This window comes from Candoia aspera, chromosome 1 (genome assembly GCF_035149785.1).
Source record: "Candoia aspera isolate rCanAsp1 chromosome 1, rCanAsp1.hap2, whole genome shotgun sequence".
In the NCBI taxonomy this organism is placed as follows: Eukaryota; Metazoa; Chordata; class Lepidosauria; order Squamata; family Boidae; genus Candoia; species Candoia aspera.
Window position 1 is genome coordinate 333,820,472 of NC_086153.1, and position 18,239 is coordinate 333,838,710.

The window sequence follows — 18,239 nt, forward strand, 5'->3', positions numbered from 1 at the left end:
GTTACGAAGACAGGTTTATTGAGGGGTAGAATTGCTGACATGCTCCAGTTGCTTTGGTGTAGCTGCACACAAAACAGCTCTTTGCACTGAAGCTTGAAATCTGATTATGCAGTGAGCATGTGACGACCATGTCCCTCCTTTCTCCCCCCCTCCTCATGTCCTGAGATGATTCTTTAATTCTTTCATCCTCAGTTAAGTTGCCTGGTTTAGAAAAGGACCATTAGTCCAACCAGCTCGCATGTTGAACCTTGTATGCCTAGAGCAGCATTCTCTAATCTGGTGCCCTCCAGGTGTTACTGGGATTACAGTTTGCAGAATATCCAGCTGGTATGGGCATTGGAGGGCACCAGGTTGGAAAACAAGCATCATTTACTTGGACAATCAAGTGTCCCCTTGCTGCTTTTGAAAATCAGAATTATTAGCATGAATAAGGATGCGCCTGTGTCCATGCATTTTAATTCTGTCATTTTAAGCAATGTACACATTAATGAATTGTGCTATCTTAATTTTTTAAACATTTCAATAAGCATAACTTTCAAATGAAAATTTATTTTTATTTGCAGCCTTAATGTGATCAGTTTATATCCTCTTATGTATGAGTGAGCCCCAGTGAACTCAGTAGAACTAATTTCTCAATGTATGGGACTATGCCGCAAGAGTATTTTTATTGAAAGCTTTTCCTAGACAAATATTTCAGTTGATTTACGTGTGGCCACCGGGGATGGTTTAGATGTATTCACTGACAAATTATATTTAAATATATATCCAACATGTTGATCCTATATTATTTAAGGAATTAGAAGAAAAAGGCTTTCTGGGGAGTTGCCCGAAGGTATCATTAATATAGCTTCTGTAGGATGTTAGTGGCTGGGAAGACAATTGTAACAATATTGAGAGAGCATGTATTTGCCTAGCTGATTACTCTTGTCTTTCTGTCTCATTTTTAGCTTTGAAAGCATGCAAAGACTTTGTGACAAATACAACCGAGCTATTGACAGCATTCACCAGTTGGTATGTGTTCCTTGCCATACTGTTGCCATTTCTGCCATCTGTTTGGGCAACTGGTTTCAAGGTCAGCAAGCAGTTCAGCTCACCTTGCTGACTCACTACAGGTGTAAGATTTTAAAAGTGGCTTGTGTAACCAGTAATTGTCTGATTCATGATTAAGGTTCAATAAGTCAATCAATCACTAGCTAGTAGCTAAATCCAATCCCCAAATGGGGGTGAATTAGGAGATTTCAGTCTTTACCTACTTATCACCAGGTCTTGCTGGACTGCTGCTCAGTTTCAGCACTCTATTTTCAGCAGTAGCATACTTTATTGTTCAATCTACAAAAAAAAGTATGAAAAGAAATGTCCATGAATATTCATTGTTCCACAGTATCTGATATTCAGTGGCAAACTATCTGTGGACATAAAATTCTGTGTAGCTAATACCTTCCAAGAACGAAGGGGACAAGGATTGATGTATCCTTGCAAAAACAGAGGAACTGATTTCACGTGCAGGCTTGGTTCTAAACTGTAGTTTTACCAAATGTGGGTCTCATATTCTACCTCACATCTAATCCTTAACTATTGCTTTTATACAGTACTTGGGTATGGATGTTAAACTGGTTAAGCCTCATATCTATTCTTCAAATGATACTGCTGTTGTTTCTTCCAATAATATTTAGGTTAGCATTTACTTTACAGAAATAGTACAGAATTTATTAAGTATAGAGGCTTAGCAGTGGCTTATGAGATTTTTAAAAATAATTGACCAGAGTTATGTCATGGTAACAATACATGATTATTAAGAATACCTTGAATTCACTAATATAGTTAAGTAAAGTAAAAATCTGCTTTGTGTGATCTTGTGATAGGTGAGCCATCCAGAGTCATTGGGGCTAAGGTGGCATACGAATTTAATTAATAGTAATAATAGTGAATAAGGGACGCGGTGGCGCTGCGGGTTAAACCGCTGAGCTGTCGATCGGAAGGTCGGCGGTTCGAAATCGCGCGGCGGGGTGAGCTCCCGTTGTTAATCCCAGCTCCTGCTCACCTAGCAGTTCGAAAACATGCAAATGTGAGTAGATCAATAGGTACCGCTTCGGCGGGAAGGTAACGGCGTTCCGAGTCGTCATGCTGGCCACATGACCACAGATGGGTCTACGGACAACGCCGGCTCCAACGGCTTAGAAACGGAGATGAGCACCGCCCCTTAGAGTCGGATTCGACTGGACTTTACGTCAAGGGAAACCTTTACCTTTACCTAATAATAGTGAATAATGAGGCAAGAAAGGAAAACTATTTTTAATACCTATTTTTCCAGAATTTTCACTTGGGCCAAACTAATTGAACTCCTATTGTTAGACCGCTAAATTTAATTTGTTTAATTAAATTTAATCTAATTCTGTAGATTCATCAAGACAAGTTTTTATGATTGACACAGTCAAATTGTAATGAGAGGCTGAGAGTTCCATTTTTTTCATTCTGAAGACCTTGTGGTTCTGCTATATTAATATGGAATGAAAGAGGAGCTGGGTTTCTGAGAAAGAGTGCTAATCATTCCATGTTTTGGCATGATATCTGAGTTGATGCAATTTAGTTAAAATCATGTCTCCGTTCGCTGAAGGCTGTTTAATTTGTGGAATTGACTGTCAAAATGTTTTAGGCTTAGTTTATTTTAATATGTAATTATATATTTTATATTTTAATATTTGATGTAGCATACGCATACCACTTTTACATGAAGTACAGTAAAGTGATACAAAGTGTAACAACATCAAATACAAATGTTAATCAATTAGGAATATTCATTGTATTAAGTAAAAACAACCAAATAAACAGAATTGAGTCCAATATTTATTTATGTATTTATGTTTGTATTGCCTTTCCTTCAAAGGGGCTCAGGGTATAATACTTGATTAATCTCTTTTCTCCCACCCTTTCCCCATTTTACCCTTAAAAACATTGTGAAATACCTTAAATAGAGAACCAGAGTAACTGGTGAACTTCAAAGTGGTGAGGGGATTTGAACTTGGGTCTCCCCAGGAGCAATATCATCTTCAAGAACACTTTTGGCTCATACTGTTGCCCAGAGTTATGGAAGGTCAAGACAAAAGCCAAGCCTCTGAAGCTGGGTTTAGACACCAGGCAAATTCATAGTGAGATGTAGTAGCCATTAATTTATAAGCCTACTGCACAGAGGAGGAAAGATTGATCAGTGACCATTAGCCATAATTATTAAAGGGAACTGTCATTTTAGAGGCACCCTGTCTTTGAATGTCAGCATCTAGGGGCATGCATGACAAAGAAAGCCTGTTGCTTTCATGCTTTGCTTATATGCTTTTCAGAAGCAACTTGTTGGCCAACATAGAAACACATTTCTGGATTGGATGGCTCTATGGTCTAGCAGGGTTACTTTTATCTTCCCCACTAGCAGAAGGAATGCTGAGCAAAGGAAAAAAGCAGCTTCAAACCACAGTTCATCTACAGTTTAGAAAGCATCATACTGTGTATGATGTCCATTACTTCCAACAACACACTTCGTTAGAATTCTGGGCGCACACAAGCTTTTACTTAACTATAAAGTGGGTTAGATATAAGTTGACCATACCTATGGTTAATGCTTATATGGTAAGTCTGATAACATGGCAGATAGGCTGCTTGTCATTGAGAAATCAGGACAACATAGGTTGCACAGTGAAGAATTCCCTTAGTTCCTTTAACTCTTCCAAACTATCTCTTCCCACTCAAATAATGTTCTTGGTGATGTTGATGTTATGAACATGGGCTGAGGGGAGTTTTATGCTTTAAAAGGTGTTTTTGCTGTAAGAAACAAATTGTGATTGAGATAAATGGATTTCTTGTTTCATTCCTTAGTGGAAAGGAACCACCCAGCCCATGAAACTGAATACCCGCCCTTCCAATGGGCTTCTGCGCCATATCCTACAGCAAGTGTATAACCACTCAGTGACAGACCCAGAAAAACTCAACAACTATGAACCCTTTTCCCCAGAGGTGTATGGAGAGACTTCTTTTGACTTGGTGGCCCAGATGATAGATGAAATAAAAATGACTGAAGATGACCTCTTTGTAGACTTAGGCAGTGGTGAGTGTTCACTGTACAGTTCCCTTTTTTTGGCTCTACTTAAAATAGTTCAAGCAGAATTGTTGTATCTTTTGTGAATAACCAATCCATAGTTTGAAATTCATGTTTTGCTCACTGGAGATGTTCTTTGGCATTTACTTTCTTAATATCTTGGCGAGGTGCAAATGTTGGTTTCTAATAGACAGTACCAAATTGGAAATATAATTTACTGTAATGCAAAGTTTTGCCTCTAGACTGGAATTGGAAACCATAGCAGTTTTCCACTTTTGACTTGATGGAAGCAGATTATGATTCACAACATCATAATTGTGGTAGTTGACATAATCAGTGTCCAGCTAAGTTCCTGAGAGCCACAAAATGAGGGAGGTAACTGGAGAGTGTGGGAGTGGGGGTGGAAAGAAATATAATAGCATGTGACATCAAGCTCTGGCCAGCCAGTGGTTGTGATATTATGTCTCCAGGATCTGTAGTTTTAGCTATGCGAATTCATTTTTGAGTTAACAACTGGTACTTCTATTTAGAATCTCTAGGTGGCTTCAAAACTATATTCCCCTGGTGAGCTCATATGGCCTTCCAAGGAGTCCTCAGGTTCGTTTGCTTGATTTAAGAAAGACCCAAGTTTAATACCTCCTGTAATTGCAAATTTTTAAAAAGTGTTGCCAGTTTTGGCTAAAAGCAGAGCATAAAATCGGCCTAAATGGAATCTAGCAGTTGGAGAAGTGGGAACTTTAGTTAATGCGGCTGATAAGGGAGCATTTCTATGACCCTGTCACTGTGGATTCGTTCGCTCCCTTCCTGGTTAGCTTTTACCTAGTCCAAGAAAAACAATCGGTGGATGGCTGTTCTGGGTACCTAGAGAGGTGTTGCCCTTCTCTTTGTTGAAGAGCAGTTCCCTGTGACACATGGCAAACTCACCATGAAACTGAGAGGAATGTTGCAACCAACATGGGAAAAAAATCTACTATGCAATCTCAAGTTGTTGGGTACATCTAGAATAGCTTTTTGGCTGAAGGATTCCTTCTCTTGCAGCTAAGTAATTATTTAAGGGGCAGTGGGAAGCTAAAGTTTCTGGATTCTTTCTTTAGCTTTTGGGCTCCCCGTTACATCTGTGGTGCTAATTCTTATTTTCCCAGCTATGCACTCCACCATGATATGTTAAATCCTAATGTATTTTTGGCCATTGTGTTTCCCCATTACTTCTTGATAGGCAATAGAATTAGCAATGATTTCACGCCTTGCTGACAAAGTTTCCTGCAGCCTTATCAATGAAAAAAGAAAGAGCCATGACCACTTTCTCCTCTCTCTCTCTCAGTTGATGACTGTTTTCTGTTTTTTAAAAAAGGAAAGCAAACTTGTATTTGGAACATTTTCATGAGCTGAATAGCACGGAATTGCAAGCTAGATAAAACAATGGCTTGGGGAGGAGGGCAATGCTGTTCAGACCTGCGGAACTCTAGTTCTGAAATGCCAGCGGCATTAAGTGCTCACAAATCTGTCCATGTATTTCTGAAAACAGACTTGGCTTTAGTTATCTGGACTATTGCAGTGATGTTTTGAAAACAGGTCTGGAAACTTCAGTGGATTCAGAATCTGGCAGCCAGATGTCTGTCTGATACACAGAGCCTGGAATGTTTCACTCTGGTCTTATGTCATCGTTACCTTTTTGCTTCAAGCTTAGATCAAAGTGTTGGTTTTGGCATTGAAAACTAGTCCCTATATATCAGGGTTCCTCAACCTTGGCAACTCTAAGCTGTGCGGACTTCAACTCCCAGCAAAGCTGGCTGGGGAATTCTGGGAGTTGAAGTCTGCACAGCTTAGAGTTGCCAAGGTTGAGGAACCCTGATATACATTTCTCTGCATTTCCAAAGTGTATCTTTAAGAAAAACCCTGGACTTCGTGAGCCAAGTACTGGCTGTGCAGGGCAGTCTACCTTCTGACATACTGTACATTCCTGTCTACAAAATAACATGTTTAGAGGTTCACTAATATACTTGCAGTTCTTATGTAAACTTCTTACTCCAAGTTTAGCTCCTCATGTGACATTCTCGCAGTCTTACTAACTGTAGTTCTCTGTTGTCTTGTCTTAGGTGTGGGTCAAGTTGTGCTCCAGGTGGCTGCAGCAACAAACTGCAAGCATCACTATGGTGTGGAGAAAGCTGATATTCCGGCCAAATATGCTGAGGTAACATAGTTTCTTGGGTTAGAATTGTGATATATGTTAGCAACTGAGTATGGCTTAAAGAAATCTGGCCAGCGTGGTGTATACCATCCATTTTTAAAAGCACAGTCTTCAACATCCAGTGCTTAGATGCTCAGTTTTACAGCCTGAGGTAACTGTGTTATTAAATAATTTGCCCAAGAATAGACAAAGGGAAGAAGCTATATATGGATCCTGAAGTTGTTCAGAATCTTTCTGGCTTCTAAAACTGCAGCCCACTCTCCAGCATGTCAATGCTAGGACCTTTATCAGCTTCAAAATGGCAGCCCAGGTACTGATTCCAGGCCCAATACTTTATTATTTGTTATGAAACTGCATCTTATCGTGCTCTGCTAGTAACAATTCAACACAGAGTGGACTTGCAGAAGGCAAAACTTTGCTCAGGAAGAACCTGCCCAATTTACCTTATTGTTGGCTGAGAATTTTTTTCTCAGAGTGCTTGTGGTCTGAATTGAACCATGCCAGTAGTTTTTGAGAATCTTTAACTTTGTAGGGGTCTGTCTTAAAAGGATTCTTTTCTAAGCCAGATACCAAATAGATGGTTTGGGGGCAACACACAATAAAAGGAGGTGGTGTGTGGGCACCAGAAGGCACTGACAGGCTGGGCTTCAGCAGAATCGTGACTGGAAGAGGGGATATTACTTCACAGAACAATTTCCTAGGAGGTGGGTGGGTAGAATATACAATTGAGTGATAACTTCTATTATAGGGAAGTCTGTAATAGCTGCCAAATTTGGCTGCATAGCACCAAGGGCAACAAATATACAAAGCTGCCTTTGAACAGCATAGGAATCAATTCATAGTTTTATTTGCCCTTTTCCCCCCTGCTATTCTTTTTTCTTCCTTTCAACCCTAGGTGCCAGGGATTTTAAATTCTTGAAAGCTTGACCTCTGCCATAGATTTTTATCAGTTCCCACATGAGACTAGAACACGTGTTCCTCTAGCCCACTGCCATCTATGCTCCTTGGCAATAGCTCTCACAGGAATGTTTTTCTGAAATTCCTTCAAATGGAGGAATCTACGTTTAAATCTGTAATTTCCACTGTGCCAAGCAGGCTGCTACCCTTTGAGAGGCACAGCAAGAGTTGAATTTCCCAGGTGGTAAAGCCAACTATTCAAAATCTCTTGGTGCTAATTTCACCATGCTTCTGTAAGGATAAGACTAAATTCAGCTGCCTTCCAAATCCTAAAATGTTACAAATCCATTAGTGCAGTGTTTCTCAGCCTTGGCCACTTTCAGATGTGTGGACTTCAACTCCCAGAATTCCCCAGCTAGCAAGGCTGGCTGGGGAATTCTGGGAGTTGAAGTCCACACATCTGAAAGTGGTCAAGGTTGAGAAACACTGCATTAATGCAAATCTTGTGTACAGTAGCAAGCTCTCATTAGACACTCCCATAGTTACCACTTTCTTCTATTTGCGGAAATATAACCTGGATTTTCTTTTGGTTTGTTCTTTTTCTTTCTTCCACCTTTCTAGACAATGGACAAAGAATTCAGAAAGTGGATGAAATGGTATGGGAAAAAACATGCAGATTACACAGTGAGTGAAACTGAACCACAAACTTTCCTTTTGAAACCAAGCAACTCCTCTTTCCCTAATCCCCAATGTGGATAATGACTATTTCTTTTCGTCATGAGAATTACATTTGAAGTCATTTACAGGTTAAAATTAAATTTGGTGTGAAAAGTCAAAGGAGTTTGGTCCTTGTGGTGATGAAGAAAACTTTAAAAATAATAAACCAGAATATGAATAAATCATTTGCAACTTTATGCAACTTGTATGCTCTTTAATTAAAGTTAAATTACATTTCTTTTTTTCGTCCTGGACTCATCTAAGTTTTGGCATGTCTGTCAAAACCCAGATGCAGCCCTCACCCTGAAAAAACTTGTTCACTGTTGTCTGAAATGATGTGTGACTATGGCCATTGAGCCAAGAGCTCAGAAGATAAAGTACAGTTCTGACATTTGTAAATTGTGCCTTTGAATATGTAATAAAAGAGAGCTACTTCCTTTACATTTTAGACAGGTGATTTAGAGTTTAGTGTTGATGCATTGTCTGGGAATCTCTTCTCCTGTTTTGACAATGACTTAACTGGTCCTTGTTGCAATTCATGTAACCTGATGGCATTCTGTGGTTCCTGCAGGGGAGTATCATCACACAGGGAAAGCTACTCAGGTACCTAGGAATATAGTGACATGAATTCACTTAGATTTGAGTGGCTATTTCTGGAATCTTTGTCTGAATGATGTCCCCCCCCCCCCGAATGCTTTCCATGTGTCACTTTTCCCTCTCACTTTTCCTAATAAGTTATAACTTGCAAGTTATTAATAAAGGCCTAGAAGTGGGGATGGACTTAACATGTTGGCACAACTCGCAAGAAAATGTATAATCAGCTGGTAGGTTATAATTTTACATTAAAATGCCTGGATTAGGGAGATGATCTGGTTGCATTTAATGTCTCTTTGTTCCATCATTAACAAAGGATTTTTAAAGATTTGAACAAGCCGCTGCTCATATATCATGCTAATCCAAAAACTGACACATTGCTGCTTAAGGCAGTTGTCTCCAAGGCTGGGGAAATTTGCTTAGCAGCGTTATATACAGTATGAACAGGCCATTATGTCTGCTCTTACCCTTTTGGGTTCCTGCTGAGTGAGAAACAATGAAAAAAGTCAAGTGAGATTGTCAGGAAAAAAGTCAAGTGAGATTATGTGCCATCAAGTCAGCGCTGACTCTTAAAAATCACACAGACAGACATAGAAAGATAGGTCAAGTGAACTATTAGACCCTTTTACCCCAGGTTAAGAAGAGAAGAGGTCTAGAAAATGAAATGCCCAAAGTGGGGAACCAGATTAAATTGGTGGACTGGAAAAGCAGAAACCAACACCCTTCCCTGAGAGAAGGTAAATGAAGACATGCCATGAAGGATATTCATTTTTCTAATTCATTCATTCAGTTTATGTATCTGCCCATGTAGCATGCAACACAGAGCAGCCTACACAATATAAAAAAAGCAAATTATCAATCTGTCTGTCTGTCTGTCTATCTCAATGCAATAGAACGTATTGAGCCAGATGTAATTCAAACAACGAAATGTAAGAAAACCCCTTCCCCAGGGATTTTATTTCCCCATCACCACCTCCCCTCCCCTCCCCTCCCCTCCCCTTGTATGGCTGTCCATCTCACCAAGTGAGTCTTGGCAGTGAACAAAATTAAAAAAATAAAAATTAAAAACCCCTCTCTCCATCCCCTTTCTTTTTGTTTCTCACTTCGTTTTTCCCAGTTAATAGTGACATCATAGCCTTCTCTCCACCCCTGTATCCTGTGCAGGGGCTGCTTAACAGATCTCCTCTTTTGCCACAAAAAAGCCAGCAGGATATTAACTTTTTTCTGGATGAATATATTTACCACCCATTTTTCAGCGGGAACTTCAGCCCGCTCCAATATTTGAAAAACCCTCCAGTGCCTCCTGTGGTTTTGAAATAGAGCCATGTTTAGCAGTGCTCTTTTTTATTATTATTTTAAAAATAGCTGTGTGTGCTTTTCTAGGCAGAACAAACAATTCTTTGTGAGCCAAGCGTATTAAACAGTGGCTGCTGAAATGAAACTCTGTGTGTGTATGTGTGTGTGTGATATCATGTACTCAGGCAACCAGCCAGGTCCTGGTTCTTCCTGCTGGAAGGGTGTGATGTGTTTGCTGTGTGTAGATTCTTTTCTCAGTTTTATTTTTGAGCTGTAAACTCCAGAAAAGCAGTCCTTTTGGAAAGGTACTGGTTTCTTACTGTAATTAGCATTCTAGTTGTATGTCATTTTAGCGTTCCTCCTTGGCATCCCAGTTGCCTCTTTGGCTGGGTTCTTGTCTTCAGTTGCCATGAATGTGATTCCCATAGTCTTTGCTAGATAGGCCTGCTGTTGGCATATGTATAGTAACCTGAATCAAAAACATTAGCTAAATTTGGAATATTCCTGCTGAATTGGAAAATTCTTGCTGAAACAGGGAACGTTTAACTAAACAGTATTGCAGGAGGAGATTTGTGTTAGTCTATGGTTGGAAAAAAAATCAAGCGTCTGGTAGCACCTTTTCTGACACATTTTTATTAAAAGTCGTAAACTTTTGTGAGCTGCAGCTCACAAGAGCTCACACCTTTTAATAAAGTTTGTTAGTTGGAAAAGGTGCTTCCTTTTAACTATTTTAAAATAAATAGCAGTAACTGGCAGCAACTGGTCTGAATCTGTCCCACAGTTAAAACTTTGGTTATCTCTGTTTTGGCGTGTACTGTTGACTGTGATTTAAATATTCATGAGCCAAATCTTTCCTCTTGTGTGACCATTCTCACGGTTTGGTTCACATAGCACCTAAGCCAGAAGATACTAGTATCCCATGTGTGGGCCCCACATCGGTGCTCAGATTCACAATGCCTGTTTTAGGTAATGATAAGTCACACAATCTATTGACACCCTGTGCTAAGCCAAATGCAGAGTTAAATTTCCTCTCCAAAGACACGTTTTAATTCTGAAAGTGGAATGATGATTGCAGTTGGTGGGGCTGTTTAACTCTTCCAACCGTTCAGAATTCCCTGTCTTTTTTGGGGGCCCAGAAATGGAGAAGGTAGGGCGGGGTGGTGAGAATGCTGAATGGAGGAAAAGGTTTAAGCAACTTCTTCTTCAGTCCTGTCCTAACAACGATAGCTTGTGCAGTTGCTTGTGTGTCTTTTGATGTTGGAAGAAGAAAATATTATTACCATTGTACGTCCTTTTGATTTACATGGATTTATTTGGTGTCGTGGTCAAGGCATCAGGCTAGAAACTGGGAGACTGTGAGTTCTAATCCTGCCTTGGGCATGAAAGCCGGCTGGGTGACCTTGGGCCAGAAACTCTCTCTCAGCCCCGGGAAGATGGCAGTGGCAAACCACTTACCCCCCCCAAAAAAGAAAACCCTTGCCAAGAAATCTGCAGGGACTTGTCGAGGCAGTCTCTGAGAATTGGACACGATTGAACAAATTTTTAAAAAATCTCCTCTTAAAACAAGTATGATAACTGGTTAAATTACAGTCACAAAAGAACTTTGCAGATGGATTATTTTGTGTTTTGTACCATGTTTTTGACATATTACATTCAACAAAAAAGAGCATAGATTCCCCCTCTTCCCTTTTTGTCCTTGGATGTTGTAACAGACATGTTTGGATTATGTTTATAATTCCAATAGTAGCTTAGTTAAAATTAGAATTTCAAGTTCCTTTTTTTTTTTAATCTATTCCCAGCTGGAAAGAGGCGACTTCCTCTCAGAAGAATGGCGAGAAAGAATCGCAAACACAAGGTACAGTGATTGTGGATTCAGTTTTAACCTGGGTTTCCATGGCTGCCATCATAAATATAAAATTGTTTCATAAAAAGTCAGTCTCATCTCCCGTTTTGAGGATTGCCATTCACTATCCCATCTGCTCCTATGATTTGCTGGCAAATGATGTTACAGCATTGGTCCCCACTTCTTGGCGTTTCAGGGACAGTATTCACTGAGACGGGGGATATTTTGTATGGGAAAATAGTGTAGAATCTCAGCATAGCTTTAATAGTTTTGGAGTCAATTCCCCAGGGTGGAAGGTGGTGGGCAACCCTTCACTGCATATGTCCAAGCTTTGGCTAATCATCCATCTGTCAGGAATGCTTTAATTTGGACTTCTGCACTAAGCAAGGGTCGGGCTAGATGGCTTAAATGACCAACTCTTTGATTTTGCTTTCTTTGTATATTTAAATACAAAGCTAAGTGGAGACAAAGGGCACACACTGCTGTCCAATGGCAGATTCGCTACTGCCACAGCATAGCCTCAGAGAGAGGCCCTCTTCTGATAAATTATCTCAGCCCATTCTCTAAGCTTCTCTCTGCCTGCCCAAGTAAACACTCTTAGACCTTAGATGTAATGGAGAACTTCTCCTGCTCTCTGAAGGCTCTGTCAGGCAAATATGCCAAATTCCAATGGTCTCCCAAACATTAGCTTCCATAAGTGTAAGCACTATGGATTATTATTTGAACAAAGCTGAAGATATTTTTCTGAATAATAAAAAAAAACTCACTCCTAAATAAGGGGATGAGGCTCTACTCTACTTCTTGGAAGGATTTCTCTGAGTGTAGGTCAGGGAAGAAAGAAATAATCTGAATTCTTGTACAGGGTTGGACAAAATGTAAATCCAGATCTGTTGGTAGGTCATGGGAGGAATTATAATAAGATTAGAAAAGGACTTGTATCTCCCAAATATTTAACAATAGCAGCGAAATGACCTCCATCCCCAGATATACTGCTGGAATTAAAAACGTTTGGGGATCTTGGTTTGCATGTTTATGTAGAAGCTTCTGTGAGCTTCATTTTCAGTTCTGATACTCAAAGCAGAATCTGGGCTCAGAATTCTTTAATTTCATTGAATTTCTTTTGTACCAAATTCCAGTTGGTAAAGTTCTAATGAAACTGGAAAAACTGAAGAGACGCCTGGAGTTTGTCTGCTTTCATTCTAGTTCTTCCTGAAATTTAGAAGAAAATAAATTGTACTCTGACACAAAATTAATTGCTATTACCCTTTTTATGCTGCACAGTGATCATGCAAGATATTATTTTATCAAAATCCATATGTGATTATTTCTATTTAATTTTTTTACAAGTGAAAGAACACTCGGTGTACAAGTTTTCCCTGGCTTCATTTGGTATGGTCAGTTGAATTTTGTGTGAGATAAATATTCTCCTCACCAGAAATCTTTTTTAAGACTTAATGGGAAGCCAAGATGTTTTTTATTGTTTTGCTAACACACAGTTATTTTGCAGTGTTATTTTTGTGAATAACTTTGCCTTTGGTCCTGAAGTGGATCACCAGTTGAAGGAGCGATTCGCAAATATGAAGGAAGGTAATAAATCAAATACTTTTTGGTCAATACTGTCTTGAGGTTTTTTTTTTTTTAACAAAACCAAGCTGGAATCCAGGCACAGGTATGTTTTTTTGATTCATGTGAAGGTAACTATGAGCGTTATATAAACTGATTGTATGTTTCGTTTTGAGTAAGTTGCTGCTTAGAATTGATGTCTTCTCTTTCCTGTTCTTGTCTTTGTCTTTGTCTCTCTTCTGTTGCAAGCTACTTAAGGTGGAGATATCTTGTCTGACTGTTAATTCAAAAAGCTCAATATAAGGGGAACAAATTAGTATTAGTAATATCAGGGATTTCATATTCTTCATATTGCCTTCTTCTGTATATATTCAGTGATGCAATTAGGTAATTTTAGACTCTGAACTTCTGAGCATTCTCCCCTTTAGCAAATAATCTGTACATGCTATTTTTGCTGCCCCCATTCCTCTCCCTCGCTCATTTTGTTCAGTACGGCCTTGAGCTTTTGACCTGAATTCTTGTCTAGATGGCATTTCTGTCTGTATACTTGAGTTAACCAGAAAGATTTAGTATGTTTTTTTTAATTTACCCTGAAGCAATAATATCATCATTTGATCTTGAAACCCATGTAGGCTACTTGGCTTTCTCCAAGAGAAACCTTAAAGCTCTATGAAGAGCTCTCTGTTGTATTCTCCTTTTTAGCATCGTTTGTGGGGTGAGTAACCCTACCCACAAATTCTGGAGTTCTTCAGATTCCTTTGGAAGGGAGCCAGAGCAGTTTTGTTTGATGCAAAGAACAGGGCCCTGTGGTATGTTGGTGAGCCCCCAGAATGGTCAGTGCCCAGCTCAGAACTCGTACGTTGGCATGCTGTCAGCATAGGTTCCTATACTGTATATGTTGTTTTCTCTGCAGCGTGGGTTGGTGGTTGGTGATCAAGGGAAATCAGATTTTGGTTCGGGGGCTTGCGACTGTGACCACGACCCACTTATTTGTCATCTTCATAGAGCTTCCTTAACATTAAGAACATTAAGAGTAGTATCTCTTGGCTGTGTTTGCATTTTGCACCTGAGCATGGTAGCCTCATTAACTCTCTACAGCTTTAAGATGAAAAACAAGGTGCTTAGGCAGACAAGAGTGGGAAGCTTCTGAGTCTGACACTGTTGGAAGAAGGTGTTGGATTAAATAGGCTGATCTGATCTATTAGGGCAGCTTTTAAGTAGCTTCTCTTAGAACAAACACTCCAGTCTTCATCCTTAACCAGAAACCTAACTTAGGTTTGTCTTGCCATGTATGTATGTATGTTTATTCTAATTACCAAGAGGAGATTTGACATCTGTTCTTGAAATGTGATCCTTTGCCACAGCCCTAGAGCTATACAATTTCTTCCCTGGTGCTTATTCTAACTAAAGCTTTTTATTTCACCTGCCAGGTAGCTGCCCTATATTCAAATACTCCTGGGTGTGGCCTTTAGAGTCATGATCTTATAGCCAGCTCTTCCTTTTCATTAGGCCATTCAGGCCTGGTTTCTTAAGCCATTCTGTAACAGCTCTTGAAAGCTCCCACATTCTCAGCAGAAACCAAAAATTTTCTGAAAGGTAGATCGATAGTAAAGCTGCTGAGCTGGTTTCCTTAAATGTGTGGTGCTGTTAAGACTTGTGCTTAATAGGGATTAGGAATGGCTGAGTAATTATCCATATTTAACCATTTTCAAAGCCTTACTAGCCTGTTATAGCAAAACAATGAAAAGTCAGGCAGCACCTTTTAGACTAAGATCTTTTATGGCATAGCCTTCACTGACTGCAGTCCACCCCTTTCACCAGATGCATGAAATGTTGTGCTGAGTCATAACATGCAGTTAGAGGGATTATCAGCTGTGAGGCCAAAGGGAAAATAGGTGCATGGGTAATGAAAGCATACAGTTGTGGTATGGTAATACAGATATTTGTGCATTAGCCATGCTTACTGTGGCCATTTTGGTACATAGGAACTTCCAAGCCATTAGCTGAGCTATAATTCATCCAGAGGTTTAGTTTTGTTTCTTGTGGCCTGACATGCAATAATCGGATCACTGTTATAATCCAGCAGCTATTTTATGAATGTTCCCTATATTTTTCTTAACTTAATCTTGAGATGGGCAGACCACAGAGCATATGCATCCCCCATTAACCCTTTTCTGTCCCCCAAAATGCCATTTTTTGTTCTGCATTTTGGGAGATTTGGGGAGGAGATTAAAGGAGAATGGGGAAATTTCCCCCTGAAAAGTACCCAGTTCTCCAAAACTTGGACTGATACTCCTGTTTCATGGAGGGGTTTGCACAGCAGAAAAAGTGTCCAACCACAAGATTTTGACCCTTAATCTTCCAGTTTCAGATAATCGGACCTGCCTATTCTAGTGATGGCATAACCCTCTGCTGCCCTAGAGAGCCAGAGCAATTAAGATGTGGTCCTCCAACTGCAAGAAAAATTTTCACTGAGTCAAATTCATTGTACATAACTGTTGTTTTTGTGAAGAACAAAAGTTAACAAGAAAGATTTAATATGTTTTTTTAATTTACCCTGAAGCAATAATGTCATCATTTGATCTTGAAACCCAGGTAGGCTACTTGGCTTTCTCCAAGAGAAAGGAGAGAGGAGTGATTCTTTATCATTTCCTTTTTTTTTCTGCAAGCAGTACATTATCATTGGAGCTTCCTATAAACACTTAAACACCAAATTGATGTTGGATAAATGTAGGAACACATCCTGCAGAAACAGCTCAGTCTTGCTGTCTGTCTTCCCCACTTCACTGTTGTTTTCCAGGAATATAGACAGTTCTGTATTGTTTTCTTTTGTCCTGTATTCTCTGTGGTTTTCTTGCAATTTAGTTTTGTTTCTCAGCCTCTGTTTTTTTCTCTGTTTAACAGAGCAGTTTTGAAGGATTGTAAGTGAACTGACTAATTACATATACAAAGATTCGTTTTTCAAAAGAAACCTGTGGTTTTCTGTTCTGTCCTTTCCCCCTTCCTTCAGCTATTTAGACAGAATCGCAGAGTTTTGGCTGCTGATTTTATCTATTTCAGATTTATCCTCTGCTATTACATTTAGCATTCATGTAAATTGTTTAAAGTAAAACATCACTGACCTCCAAGCTCATCAGCTAGTCACATCCAGATGAAAAGATAAAGTGTATCTTTATGACATAGAAGTGTATAAATTTACATGTTTTGTCCAACTTGTCATTGCTAAGAGAAATTAATGTGGGACATAACTTCTTCTTTTCCAGGTGGTCAGATAGTATCCTCAAAACCTTTTGCACCACTAAACTTTAGAATAAACAGTCGAAACTTGAGTGGTAAGATTTGGCTCTTTCTTTCTTGTGTATGTTGTTGTGTTTTAAGCTGCTGGTTGAGAAGCAAAACAACCTGCACAGTTACGATGAATCTGTTTATTGTTGTATGTTAACTCTAGGGCAGGGGAAGGCAATTGGATGCCCTCTAGGTGTTTTGGACTATAAGCAGGCTTGCAAAATTTGCTCCTCCCTCCTCCCCCAGTGAACCTATCCTAAACTTCATATGTTTATGAGTGAGGTCTGAAGAGGGCTCTTATATACCTGGACCTGAACACAAGAAACAGCTTCTCGGTAATTAGAATAAAGCAAAGTTCCTCACTGTGTGGAAGTTTGGGTCCTCTGTCCTTACTTTCAGTCCACACATGGACTGTGTGGTTGCCCATGTAGGGTTTTGCTGCATCTAGATTTGTATACAGCTGGTTACAAGCCTGCCATCTCCCTCCAGTGCTTCTGCTCCAACATAGTAGAGCTAACAGTTCCCAGCTTGTGATGGTTTTGCTGCAATGACCTTACATACCTTACATGACCTTTACAGAAACAATTACAGTAGAAAGATTCCTAAGTCTGCTCACCTCTTCTTTTCTTTCAAAGATATTGGCACTATAATGAGAGTTGTAGAGTTGTCACCACTGAAAGGATCTGTCTCATGGACCGGGAAACCAGTTTCTTACTACCTGCATACTATTGATCGGACCATAGTGAGTATTAGTACAAGGCAATGGGTATGGGTGCTATGCATCATGTTGTGGAATGGGCACTTTTCAGTATGCCCATGTGTCACCCCTGCTGTGCAAGCTGCACGGAATGCCAGTCAGCTTCCTCGTGCGATTCAAGATGCTGGTTATTACCTATGAAGTCCTACATGGCATAGTGCCTGGTTATTTGAGGGACCATCTATCTCCAATTATCTCTGCCCACCCGGTACATTCCAGCAGGAGAGGTGCCATGGCAAGTTTTGTTTTGTAAGGTAATGCTACCATGGCACCCTAACTGAATTATATATTCCATAATTTACAGTCCAAGAAGGCTGAATACCTTTTAAAAATGTAAAAACCCTTTGATCTAAATACATCTGACTGGCTTAGTATGAAATTTTAATGTTGTTTCCATCCAAGTAGTCTTTAGAAAGCTGGAAAAATACGTATGGGAGGAGAGGGCATCTTGATTTCTAGGGTATAGTGTTCACTCTTTTCCATCTCTTTGGGGAAATGCATTAAAAACCTCTAAAATGTTTCTTCAGATGTCCACTTGTCATTTGTCATTTTTTTCATTTTAGCTTGAAAACTACTTCTCTAGTCTCAAAAATCCAAAACTCAGGGTAAGTAATCATTATTGACAACAAACTTTGTCCCTACAGAGAAGAAAATAAAACGATAAAAGCATTAAATACTAAGATGTTTTGGATTCAGAAGTGCAGGACTGTCACTTTCAATGGAGTCTGGGTACCGATTAGCAACTAATGTATTGGATGCAGGGTCACCAGAGTGCAATTTAATTCACTTTTTTTTCTAAAGATTCTTGAATAGCAGTAAGAGGTAGTAAGAGCCCTTGTCCTAGATTATCTGGGGGACAGTATTTCACCCACTCAACTATTTCCTTTATTCTATTTTCTGCAGGAAGAACAAGAGGCAGCTAGACGTCGACAGCAAAGAGAAAACAAGAGTAACACAACAACTCCAACAAAAGTCCAAGAAAGCAAGGTCTGATTCCCCTAAGGCTTTCTTACAT

General features: G+C 39.6%; 1 protein-coding gene across 2 annotated transcripts in view; it reads left to right on the forward strand.

Moving 5' to 3' along the window:
• Positions 1-18,239, forward strand: part of DOT1L (DOT1 like histone lysine methyltransferase) — a 76,531-nt gene that overhangs the window by 24,208 nt on the left and 34,084 nt on the right. For both annotated transcript variants that reach the window (XM_063290785.1, XM_063290786.1), the window contains exons 4-13: positions 948-1,011; positions 3,865-4,093; positions 6,181-6,275; positions 7,791-7,853; positions 11,576-11,631; positions 13,127-13,206; positions 16,446-16,514; positions 17,103-17,209; positions 17,788-17,829; positions 18,128-18,211. In XM_063290785.1, the coding sequence (XP_063146855.1) occupies positions 948-1,011; positions 3,865-4,093; positions 6,181-6,275; positions 7,791-7,853; positions 11,576-11,631; positions 13,127-13,206; positions 16,446-16,514; positions 17,103-17,209; positions 17,788-17,829; positions 18,128-18,211 (889 nt within the window). The remainder of the gene's footprint in view (positions 1-947; positions 1,012-3,864; positions 4,094-6,180; positions 6,276-7,790; positions 7,854-11,575; positions 11,632-13,126; positions 13,207-16,445; positions 16,515-17,102; positions 17,210-17,787; positions 17,830-18,127; positions 18,212-18,239) is intronic.